The sequence below is a fragment of the Mytilus californianus genome, unplaced genomic scaffold, assembly GCF_021869535.1.
Source record: "Mytilus californianus isolate M0D057914Y unplaced genomic scaffold, xbMytCali1.0.p SCAF_3, whole genome shotgun sequence".
Taxonomy (NCBI): Eukaryota; Metazoa; Mollusca; class Bivalvia; order Mytilida; family Mytilidae; genus Mytilus; species Mytilus californianus.
The window spans coordinates 85,498,224-85,510,742 of record NW_026262679.1 but is presented as its reverse complement, the minus strand read 5'-3'; the positions used below and the strand labels follow the sequence as shown (position 1 = coordinate 85,510,742).

Below are 12,519 nucleotides of genomic sequence, written 5' to 3'. Positions count from 1 at the left end.
AAAAAAACTCATTAAAGATACTTGGCCTATAAAAATGTGTATGCCAGTCGTGCGTTTCGTCTACAAAAAAAATCGTCAGTGACGCTCCAGTCAAAAGAGTTAAAAGGCCGAATAAAGTACGAAGTCGAAGAGCATTGAGGGCCAAAAATTACGAAAGGTTTTGCCATATACCGCTAAGGTAAACTATTCTTGAGTTAGCATTTGTTTGCCAAACGGAAGGCTGCTGACCGAGAGCTTCTACGACTATTCGCTGGGATAAAAGATGTGGACGAGTATTCTCTTCATCCAAAGGATTTGTAGTCTATGTCAAAGGCCATGTTAAAAAAAAAGAAGAAAACCTCAACCGAATTTACCAATGTCAATGGGAAATGTTCACAAACTCTAAAAATGATTAACTCCTGCAAAAATAGTCAGAAAATTTGCTTCAAATGAACGAAAGAGAAAATTGAATTATCAGGAGAGTCATAAATCCCAAAAGGTCAAATTAATGTTCTGTAGCGCAAATAGATACAATTTGAAGCGCAAATGTCCATTACGTAGATTTCCTATCAAAAATCTTAAACGATCCTGCACTGAAGAAAACCAGTTTTACAATACCTAAAAGCAAAAAATGCCCGCAAGTATCTAAAGCAAGCTCAAAGTACTTAATTAACCTGCTAATATGAAATCAGCCGGCCGTCCCACATAAAATCAGTGGGTGAACTTCGGAATAGATTTCTTCAGCAATATCAGCTATGAGTTTGTTTGTTATTTGTTATTTTACAAGTGGGTTTAAAATCACAGTGCATGGTGATTGTTATAGGCTATTTCTACTATGGAAGAGATATCTACGTTATCTTCGTAACTCATTCCCTTGATAGAAGCCAAGAAAAGTTTGACGAAAATTTTCCTTCTACAATTAGTTGTAAAATTTCAAAATAACGGCAAACAGGAAGTGAATGCTCGGCTACAACTCAACATTATCAAGCTGCAAACCATATATTATACCATCCCCTTGCATTTCATTAAAAAGAAAAGAAAATGTCAACATTGATAAGTGAAACAAGGGAGCGACCAGGAAGAACCATTGCGTTGACTGATTCGGCAAACAAAAAAAACTTTCTTGTACAAGTAAAACGATGATATACATATTTTTTAATCTATGACATTAAATCAAACTGGCCTAGAAAAATCGTCATTATACTATTGCACGTTCTGGTTTGTATAATTGTATATCAATATTTATGTTAGCATTGGATAATATTACCATTGGCAGTCTCTGGAGATCATCTCGATGGTTAATTAATTAGTTGGCGTCTAGACTAGTCAAAAATACGCACAAAATACTGATACACCATAACGATATAGAGAAATAAGAAAGTGTTGTATGATTGCCAATGAGACAATTCTCAACCAGAGACCAGGCTTTGCGGTCATAAAGATTTCGAGCACGATTATCGTACTCCGACTCAGAAATCAACCAATAAAAATACTGGATTTGTTGTTTGGAGTACAAATTTTGTACTCCGAGTACTGAGTAAAGTTTATGACCGAGAGCCCAAATGACGTAGAAGTTGGCGAGTCCATGCATTGTCAATTGTTTCTTTTGGACTTTTTGTCATTTGGACTGTATACATAGAATGATATAAATCAAATATGAGAATTTAAGTCAATTCAGTGAGCATTAATTTGACAGCTTTTGCCCTTTCTTCTTTACATCCAAGTCGTGTATGTCGAAATTCTGTGAGTTCAATACCACGAGCTGAGACTTTTCAACCCAACCCTGCAATTTTGTTCAACACTTGAACCGGCATTATAGAAATGGTTGATCATCATTGTTAGCCTTCTTCGTTGTGTCAGATACCATGTAGATACCATACAAACCAGGTGATAAAACTTTTATCCTTAGGTTTCGTAAATGAAGATGTATAGTCATTCAGTTTTGTTACTTACATCAATTGAAAACATTTCTATTGTTTCATTGATTGCTTACTAATGGTTTATCTTTGTAAAAACTTTGGATATTGTACATGTCTACTCCGTATGTATTTCCCCTTTCACGCTGTCTTAATTTTTTGTCGTTGACATTTTTAAATATACTTATGGAATACCACACCGGGAATACACGAGACCGAAAACGATGGTAAGTAAATCTGTATCCGATTCCCAGGGGAAGAGAGGAGAGGTTGTAACAATTGAGGAAAGTAGGGTTGTCATGGCTTGGACAAGCGAAACAGATTCGTGATCATTTGTGACCCTGACATTGGGATTTCACAACTAACACTCAGTTAGAACTTGGTTGCAATAAAAATCTAACTTCATCCTCTTAAATCAGTTTTTCATGAACATGTTTAGAGCTCGAGGTAATGTTTATATAAAGTAGAATAACAACTTTGAAAATACAGAACTCCAAGGAAAATTCAAAACGAAAAGTCCCTTATCAAATGACAAAATCAAAAGCTCAAACACATCAAACGAATGAAAAGCAACTGTCATATTCATGACTTGGTACAAGCATTTTCTTATGTAAAAAATTGTGAATTAAACCTGGTTTTATAGCTAGCTGAACCTCTCATTTATATGACTGTCAGTCGCATAGAATTCCATTATATTGACAACAATGTGTGAGCAAAACAAACAGACATAACAGGTTAAAATAACAAAAATTTGGGTACAGCAGTTAACATTGTGTTATAATCCTAATAACTATACAAACAAACAACTATGTCAACAAAGAAAAACAAAATGGCATATAGACACTCTATAGACAGAGCACACGAGCAAACATGAAAGAAAAGAATACAAAAAATGACCATAGCACAATAACACAATAAACCCGTCTTTTGTTGACCTCTAGATGTCTGTTAGTAATTTTTTGTCGTTTGATTGCTGTCTCGTCGACTTATATCCGACACAAGTCATGCGTACGGAAATTTCTATCATACATAGCCAGTGTTTTGGTACTGTAAATATCCAGTTCATAAATATGGAATATATTCTATAACTAGTTAAGTAAATGTTTCTTAATTCATGAAAAATAAATTGAAACAACATGATTAAGAAAATCAATCCATGCTCAATGAACATATTTGTAGAATTCGAATAAAACGACACCAGCAAAACAAAATTAACCCAGTGGCAGTGAAATGTTTAAAACAATTTACTCTTCATGTCAAATTTTCTATGATACTATTATGTCATTTTGCGCTCTTTGTGTTGATGACTTTTTGATCGCACTGTCATTTGCAGCAGATTTCATTGCATTCTACTTCAATATTTTTTTTGTAATTTTATACTGATAAGTTCCTTATTGTAACTATCAAAAATATACAGATACAGTTAAGCAATAAACTTTTATTCATCCTGAATCAAAAAGATTTTCGCTCGGCATTTATCTGAATATCTTTCATAAAAGAAAATCAGTCAGTAAAATAAAATGGCTGTCCTTGCCACATTTCCTTCAAATTAAAAATGAAAACAGAACATTTCCTCCGCTATACAAAACTTAGTCCTCATGTTTGATGTAATCAAGAATGGTTATCACCTCCATGATGATGATGGTGATGTTCTGATTTGCATACAACTACTGGAATGTGTGCATGATGCACGAGATAGTCACTGACACTGCCCATAATAGTTCTCCGGATTTTCCCTAAACCACGTGATCCTACTACTATGTATACTGCTTTGAGATCTTTTGCCTTTTCTAGAACAGCAGGACCTGGTTCTCCGTTTACTCTCACAACCTCGCCTTCTATCTGATTTAAAAAGGAAAAAAAAATCTTTTTCGTAAACTGTTACTGCATACCATAATGTATCTATTTGCGTACAATTAGTATTCTTGTCATATTGTTTCGTGAAGGCCAAAGGTTACAAACAACCTAAAACCCGCAAAATATGCATGTGCATATCCCAAGTCAAGAATCTCATTAGTGGTTGTCGTTTGTAACAACATAAGGTAAAAAAATAAATACTTGTTCCCTACCTCCTGGCAGGAAAAAAAATAGGGTAGTGATTCGGAAGGTAAAAATTTGTTCTCAGATATTTTACCAAAGACCATAAAATTTGAAAAAGGTATTCCACCGAAAAATGTCTGGACTATAACAGTGCTTAACCATAAATTCCATCAACATATGTAAGTATTTATAGTTTGCTATAAAAAGCCCCGGCATGACAAAACTTGAAACACTTCAAAAGAGAAAACAAATGACATGATTTATGCTGAAGCAATATACGAAATATAAATATGACAGACAGAAACCAACGACAACCAATGAATTACAAGCTCCTGACTTGATAAAGGCACATGAAGTATGTGGCGGGTTTAAACTGGATTGTGACCTGCGACCGCTTCTCTTTTGGAAGCAATGTTTTTGGTTTTGACGTCAAACCCCACATCGTCTTTCAAAAATATGATAAACGCAGATCAACAAAGATTATACTTCATACATGAATGTTACTTTGTAACATATACGACATATCGGGACAAAGTTTTTGAATATACAATCTAAGAGGTTGTTATTTCTTCTGTCTAAAAACAATTCTAATTGTATCGATTGTAAATCATAAATTGTACATTTTTTTTTAAATAATGAAGTTTCACGTGTGAAAAGACTTCATATCGTCTGCTGAAAATATGCAGCTGTTACCTTCAAATCGTCTAATTCTTTACTTAATTTCTTCACCATTTCTGTGCACTTGACCTCCTCCGATTCCACTATCCTTTGAACAAGAGCTGGATCCCCTGGTATCAGTGCAACAGCTAGATAAAGTGAAAACTTCTGAAGATTATTCCTGTTGGGCACTCCCTTTTAGGGCACTCAAAGGGAGTGCAAATGGACTATATTTAATAATATAAGAATAAAAATGAGAATAAGAATACTAATTGTTCCAAGTAAGGGACCTTGATGGGAAGCTTGACATTTATACACACAAAACAATACACTTTGATTTGTAACAAACAAAAAAAAAACAAAGTTTTTACATTGAAATGAAATATTAAATGTTCATATAGTTATAGAGCTACATATATTACTTTACCTTATTTAAGGATGTTCGCTCCTCTTGTTTTTGACTTTTTGTCAGATATTCGGAATCCTCTAGTTTTATCCATGTAGTACCAATAAAAATTTTGCCCACTGACCCCTACTTTTCTTTTCATAATTTTATTGCATATAGTTTTGAAAGTCATTTCTGAAAATTTAATAAAATCCTTGTTATTTTTTCATAGCTTTTGAAAGGAAAAAGGTGTCAATGTTAAATGTATGAAAAATCTAGAGAGAACCACTTCCCGCCAAATTTTCAACTGATTATATCTCAAAAACTAGAAGACGGACCTATCATTTTTTTCTAATTTTTATGTTCCCTTATTCATATTCTATCAATCTATAACAGTCTTTTATAAACCTTGTTATTTTGAAACAGAGGAGCGAACATCCTTAAATCATGTACATTTTATTCCAGGCAGGACCAGAACCATAAAATCATTACTATTATCATCGCTATTACGTATATTAATTTATTTTTCGTCTAACATCTAGACATTTAATAACATAATTCCCTAAATATTTTAGGAAAGACAAATTTTCATTAGTGGAAATAACCAAACAAATTTTGCCTCATTTGAGAGATCTGAAATGTTTTTGACTACTCATGTTAATCTCAGGTAATAAATGAAAGAATATAAGTAGGAAATATGTCGTCAATTCTTAAAAAAAAACTCTTGTAGACGTTTATATATATTTTCCATATAAATTCGCTTCGAGTGAAAAGGCTGAACATCAGAAAGTCAATCAGACAAAATTCAGATCTATTGTGGCTCGCTTACTAACCGAAGTTATAAGCATAGCACACTAAATGTAAAGCAAGCAACATTCTCTTATATAGGCATACCGAACTCACAAATCTGATATTAATTAGAAGTAGGGGTAGAGGGGAAACTTCTGAAAGCACGCAAACAAAAAAAGCTTCTGAAGTCTAGAAGTTAGTCAGTCAGTGTGAGTCAGTGTCCTCTTTCGCTTTATATTTTTTTTTACTTTCAATGATTTTTTTAATGCAAGTTATATTTCTGATAATCATAAGCTTATGACACTTTTCTATTACTAATTATAACACTATATGACCATTTTCAACTGCCTTTTGCAGTTTTATTAAGTTGTGCTGTAACATAACTGTCCCTTATTAGGTCAAACATGTTTATCCCCGTCACATTATGTATGTGCCTGTCCCATTTCAGGAGCATGTTATTCAGTGCTTGTCATTGGCCAATCTAATTAAAATATAGAACTCTGTTTTCGTTATTTCCTTTTTTAATCAGATTGGTCATTGGTTTGCGGCGGATGATGTATAAGCGGATTGTTAGGACGTTTTAACGCTAAAGTGTAGGCCATCTTAGCGACAGAATTTTTTTTCAATGCATAGAAGAATGATAAATTTAATATCATCAAGACAGTACAATATAAATAACATTATTTCCGTATAAATTCAGCACTAAAAGTCTAAAATTTTAAGTCAAATGTTTAAGTGTCAATCTGTTTCCCAGTCATCGTACGTAATGCACAATTATGGTGTACAATTCTGTTCCTCAAATTGTGATGGGAACTGTTTTTTTCTCTTTATCTTGTCTATATAATATACATATAATTATCTTTATTCTGTCAAACCTTTGCAATTACAATAAACAGACACTACTTGACAAAGATTAAAGTACAGATTCATCGATACTTCTTTTTTGCATCGCGATGACCGTGAGGGCATTCCGATGTATTGCTATCGCCTAGATTTCCATTACGTAACTTTCGTTTTGGGTTTGTAACCGATCTATAAACATGATAAATACGCGGATATTAACGAGTGCAAAATAACATTCCTTATCGTTTGTTATAAATACATCTCTTCAATGAATACTGATAACAATATTTTTGTTTAGAACATAAATTGATAATATGAAAATGTTTTGTCGTTAGATATATATATACATGTATAAGTAAAAAATCATTGATATGGTAAAGCATGCGGAAGAATATCTCAAGAACATTTTGCGACAATCCCGGCTAGGACCGGTAACTCTGCATGGAAGATTGTTTTTGCGGGAAAGTATGAATGCCTACTCATATCCAATCTTTTAGAAAAATCGAATTTTTACAGAAGAGTGTCCACCATGCACTTGCACTGCACTCTTATTAGAATAGTAGAATAGAATGATATACAAATGGATGAAAATCATATATACATGTTACTGTTATATTAATATAATATATTACAACAAACCAGTGTATACTGATTTGTATCACTACAATATAATAATTATTACGGTGAGGTTGAATTTCCTGTCATTTATTCATCATCCACGCTAGAAATTGTCTCAGAAAAAAATATCTCTGTACATTAACCACAGTTTTAGGTATAGAGATGTGATTTTTTTTCTGTGACAAGTGCTTTTGACAATCCACAAGAACTTGCGGTCATCCGATGTTCAGTACTTCAGTACTTTGATTTATATATGCTGTCGTATCTAATTTTATGATATGAGTTTTCTTCAACTAGTTATGTTAGTTTTCGCTAAAATGGGCTTATCAGAAATACAGGCGAACGGAATAACCCGGCGCTAAAATGGGCTATCCGAAATACAGGTGAAAGGAATATCTCGGCGCTAAAATGACTGTCTCCTAGTAGTTTTGCATTTTTCGCTAAAATGACTTGAGCTCTTGGTTTCTGTCTATCATATTTGTTATTGTTTATTGGTTTTTATATTGGTTTTTCTCGTTTAAATTTTGTTACATTTTGTCATGTCGGGGCCTTTCATAGCTTCTATACAGTATTGGCTTTTGCTCATTGGTGACCTATAGTTGTTTACACCTCCGTCCTTTGGTCTCGACCTATAGTTGTCTCATTGGCAATCATAACACATGTTCCTTTCTTAATCTTATATAGGTAGCGGATAATTTGCATTGTATTTTGCTGGTCATGCAAAATGATCGCAATCATGCCAATTATATTCATATTTTCTTATTAAAAAAATTAAAACAAACTAAATATACTAAAGTTTGCTCATCTGAAATATTGCGTGCACCATATGTATGCTCGGTGTCATATCTATCAATACACAAATTTTCTGCATCAATTTTGATAATATGAAAAAAAATATATACTCAAAAATAAAGAGCGCAGAACCAGTAAAATTTATTTTTCATCACCAGCAAATTATCAGGACAATTTTGCAAAACTAAATTGCACGACTTTTCAAATAAAGAATATAGTTGTAATATACATCGCAAGGTGCGTATAAAGTATAAGTGAAAAATTAAGCAACATCATGGTTGATTTATTGCCGTTCTGATATACTGTAAACAAACCCACAATCACTGAAACATGAATAACAGCAACGATCAGGAAAAGTTCAAAACATAATCATTTTATCGTAGAACTTTACCCACGGTACCGTGTTTAAGCGTAGGGTAAAATTTAAAAAAAAACTTTAGACAAATATCATGGAAGGGGGTCTCAACATACAAATTTGGATACAGACGTCCGGCTGGGATTTTAAAAAGATCCCCATTTGTATATTGACTTATGCGAAGATCCTTCATATATTTCATTAGGAAATTACAACCCATTTATATATATTTTCCATTTATCATGACATCTTATTTAGACGTTACATTCATATTATTAGATAAAATGATCAGAACACAGTTTGTACAGACATCTTAACAGTCGATGAACATATATGACTCATTGAAATGTAAATGTTTACCCATTGATAAATTACCTCCGTGAAATTGCACCTCATTGATATATTTGACATTCCAAATAATGACCCATACCAGAGGCACGTCTATGTATACCTTTATATTATTAATCGAATATTTTTAAGGATTTGTGATTCGTTAAAACTTGATCACATGTAATTTTGTATTTCAGTTTGCACGCCAATACTGTTGGGACACTGTTGTGTTTAACTTTTCGCAGGTCAAAAACAGAATATTGCACAGGATACAGTAGGCCCCATGTTACTAAAAATACATTCTAGAAATCCCCATTTTTACATTGAAAATAGTTGATTAATAATGTAGCCGTTGGTTGAGGTCAATACGATGTCATATCGACCTAGAAAAGCATATCGACCTTATACTCCGTCCTCAGTCAAATTATATGCTTCTTTAGGTCGATATTATACAATTATAGCCTTTGTATGAGGTCGATATAACATCGTATTGACCTCAACCAAAGGCTACAATTGTTATATTATTGCATGAACAATGTAAAATTGGGGATTTCTAGAATCTATTTTTAGTAACATGCCGAGTGTATACCCTGTGCAATATGCAGTTTTTGACCTACGAAAAGCTAAACACACAGTATTGGCGTGCAAACTGAGCAAATACAAATGTACATGTGAATAAGTTTTAACGAGTCACAAATCCTTTAAAATATTCGATTAATAATATAACCTCGTAACAAAGGCTATATAATTGTATGATATGGGTCATTTTCAAAAAATGTCGAATTTTCAGTACACCCATGCTAAAATTTGTATTTCTAATGATTTATGATTCAGAACATCGATAATAAACACGATTTACATCTATTTTGATAAGATTAAAATGTATTTAAGTCCGATTTTGGGGGTATTTGTGTGCGTACAGGGTCAGAAAAACACATTGCAAATGATTTTTTCCCGATTTTCTGATCGCCTTGATATCTGCAAAAGGGACTTTTTAAGAACGTTAATAATTACTCTAACGAAAAATCGTAGCTTCTTAATCATTATATGTAATATATTATCTACAAACTAAATTCAATCAGCGTACGGGAGGTTCATGTCCATCCTGTTACCGCTACTTAAATCAGCCGTGATATTGTTCTCCCTATGAATATCGAATCAGTCAATGTTGATTTCAAAAGTTCAAAGTTACCTTTACATTTAAAACACCACGTTTCTTGTACGACAGTGTAGAGAAAAGAAATTTTAAGACATTTAGTGAAAAAAAAATAGAGGGTACTTTTTTTCATGTCTATGCTGTTACCAACAATTTTGATTAATTACACCAACAGTATACTTGTAAAAAGTGCAATATCGTGTTGTAAATCAAATTCACAACAGAAAACCATAATCACTTCACCAAAGGGAGTAGTCTTTTCACAACAGCATTCAAAAATGAAGAAATTTGTCTATCCTGTTATGTCTATCCTGTTACTATGGTTGCTATGGTTACAGTAACAGGATAGACAATTGTAGACAGAAACGTCGTTAAAAAAATTATCTTAACATATAGTTGCAAAACGAATGAAATATTTCGTTGTTTGAGCTCATCTTAAAGTTATAACGTCTTATTCTTCCCAATTAAGCATTTGCAGGTGCAATACTGATATCGGTAACAGGATAGACAAAAAGGTAACAGGATAGACTTTTATATAGTGACATATCATAAACGTACGTTCCTGTTACCAATGAAATAAAGAGAAAAGTAAACTAACTTATGAGGGATTTACTTGATGTTGGGTTTATTTGAAAGAGAGAAAAAAATGCCGAACAATATGAATTGCTATCTTAGACTTGCATTACTGGTGGTAATTTTTACAACCTTTGAAAACCAATTTTTAGAGGCATTTTTCAGTACAACCTGGAAAATTGGCAAATAATCTATTATTTTACAGAATGAATATATATAGAAGTTTATTCTCTTGAAAACCATCTAATTGGCTATGTAAAACAAGCTTAAAATTTTATCTAAACCTTTTCTAAACCCAAAATTTCTTTTGAAAATGGTAACAGGAGAGACAAAATATTGTACCACCTATCAAAAAATGTTTCAAGATATTCTTGTATGACATTATTAAGATTGCATCTTTTAACATGTTGTTCTTTAAGTACTGTTTGTTTTGATTTGCTTATGTAGAGGGTTGTTTGAATAAGTAACTTTTAATAAATTTTTCAATTTCAAAATTCGACATTTTTTGAAAATGACCCATATAGGAAGAGACCTGCACCCTATTTAAAGTATAGATATTTTATGCGTATGGTCCTTGTGATATTTTCATGATAATATGTGGTCCGCTATATCAGAAAACATAATAACTTTTGAAGGACCATCAGAGTCAGAGAACGATCATATATATAAAACACGTGATATAAAACTTCATACTTACATCCATAACTGATTTCGGTGTACGTAGCAACATACACAACGACTGCAAAATTACCAGGCTGGTAAAATTCTGTTGCATATTCTATAATGAAAGAAATGTACACGAAAACGTTTATCTTTTTAAATACCTGAACGCTCAATTCACCTTTCACGTGTTTATCAGGACAAATTTAAGGTACTATACAATGGCGTCTCGTTATCCTCATTGGGTTACACAGTCGGACATACGTTTTGTTAAATAATTTAGTATCTATAGACTATATCATTCGTGTAACCCTTTAACCTGATACATATGGGAAAAAAAACTTTGACCTAAAAAAAAAATAAGTTTAAAGACGCAACATAATGTTAACATGGTTAACTGATCAGTTGCATTTCTAATGAAATTACAATGAAATTTCTCCTTTTCAAACCTACTGTAGTTATTTACTTTAAAACATAATTACGTCTACAAGTACTTACTTTGCAATGCCAATTTTGCATGATCACTACCATCACTTGCTATAACCACCACTTTTTTCTCTTCGGCCATTTTCACATTTAGGATTTAGTTTTTAGTTGGTGCAATTTAAGGTCAGCGTACGATTTTTATCGCAAGGTCGTATTGGTACAAAGTGTCAATTGTCAGTAACAACAAAGTGTATAACTGTAAACAATGTATATTTTTGTCGCAACACGTGTGCAACGCAGTTAATCATATCAGTGATAATTGTATTGTCAGTTCTGTTATATCTGCTAGATTAGATAAGCTTGTGAAACGTAAATTAAGTAAACTACAATTTTTTACGCTAAGAAAACGTAAAAACATTTTTTCTTTTCTGTCAATCGTAGCTGTAGTTGACATCTCTAATCTATGTAAAAGTACGTACACGTTGCCTTTTCCGCTAACCTAGCTGGAATTATATGAGAATTATACAAATCTATACATGTAATTAAGTCATACATGTAATTGGTATTTATTATCTACTTAAGGGCATACGATACAGTAGAGATCCCTCGTTGATTTTTTCTTGAAATTTTGGTAGAAGGTCAATTTCGATTCGTACTTTTGAAATATGCAAAGAAAAATATACCTACATGACTTACTTTTTGAGATAATTTGGTTCGAAATTTGCATATTTGAAGGAAAAACCCTGAAATTTCATAAATAAGGACTTTTAAGGAAAGTACCAATACTTTTGAACGAACAGTCATAATTTAACCGGGTTTTTTGTAAAATGTTCCCTTGATCCATTGCATCAGCATGCTATAACAAGTTAACGGTTGAAATAGATAATAATATCCTTAATTCTTTTAATACAAGTGAAATAAAGAAGTTGAAAATATTTTTGCGTCTACACAGAAGTGCAGAAAAAGTTCTATCGTTGATTTTTTCTTAAAATTTTGGCGG

The 12,519-nt window shown here is 32.5% G+C and overlaps 1 protein-coding gene across 1 annotated transcript; it reads right to left on the bottom strand.

The window, feature by feature from the left end:
* Positions 1 to 3,318: 3,318 nt before the first annotated feature.
* LOC127735291 (universal stress protein YxiE-like) lies at positions 3,319 to 12,045 on the bottom strand. The gene is made up of 4 exons (XM_052245417.1): positions 11,592 to 12,045; positions 11,131 to 11,211; positions 4,629 to 4,741; positions 3,319 to 3,737 (listed from the first exon to the last, which is right to left on the bottom strand). Exons 1-4 carry the CDS (start codon positions 11,659 to 11,661, stop codon positions 3,507 to 3,509), a joined length of 495 nt encoding a protein of 164 aa, XP_052101377.1. The 5' UTR covers positions 11,662 to 12,045; the 3' UTR covers positions 3,319 to 3,506.
* Between the last annotated feature and the right edge of the window lie 474 nt (positions 12,046 to 12,519).

What these genes read in the sequence shown, in the direction of transcription:
- LOC127735291 (XM_052245417.1), bottom strand. Translation starts at nt 11,661, where the DNA reads ATGGCCGAAGAGAAAAAAGTGGTGGTTATAGCAAGTGATGGTAGTGAT. An exon ending in TGCAAAATTGGCATTGCAAA is followed by an intron (nt 11,212 to 11,591) that starts GTAAGTACTTGT and finishes CTTTCATTATAG; the next exon opens with AATATGCAACAGAATTTTAC. An exon ending in CACCGAAATCAGTTATGGAT is followed by an intron (nt 4,742 to 11,130) that starts GTAAGTATGAAG and finishes CACTTTATCTAG; the next exon opens with CTGTTGCACTGATACCAGGG.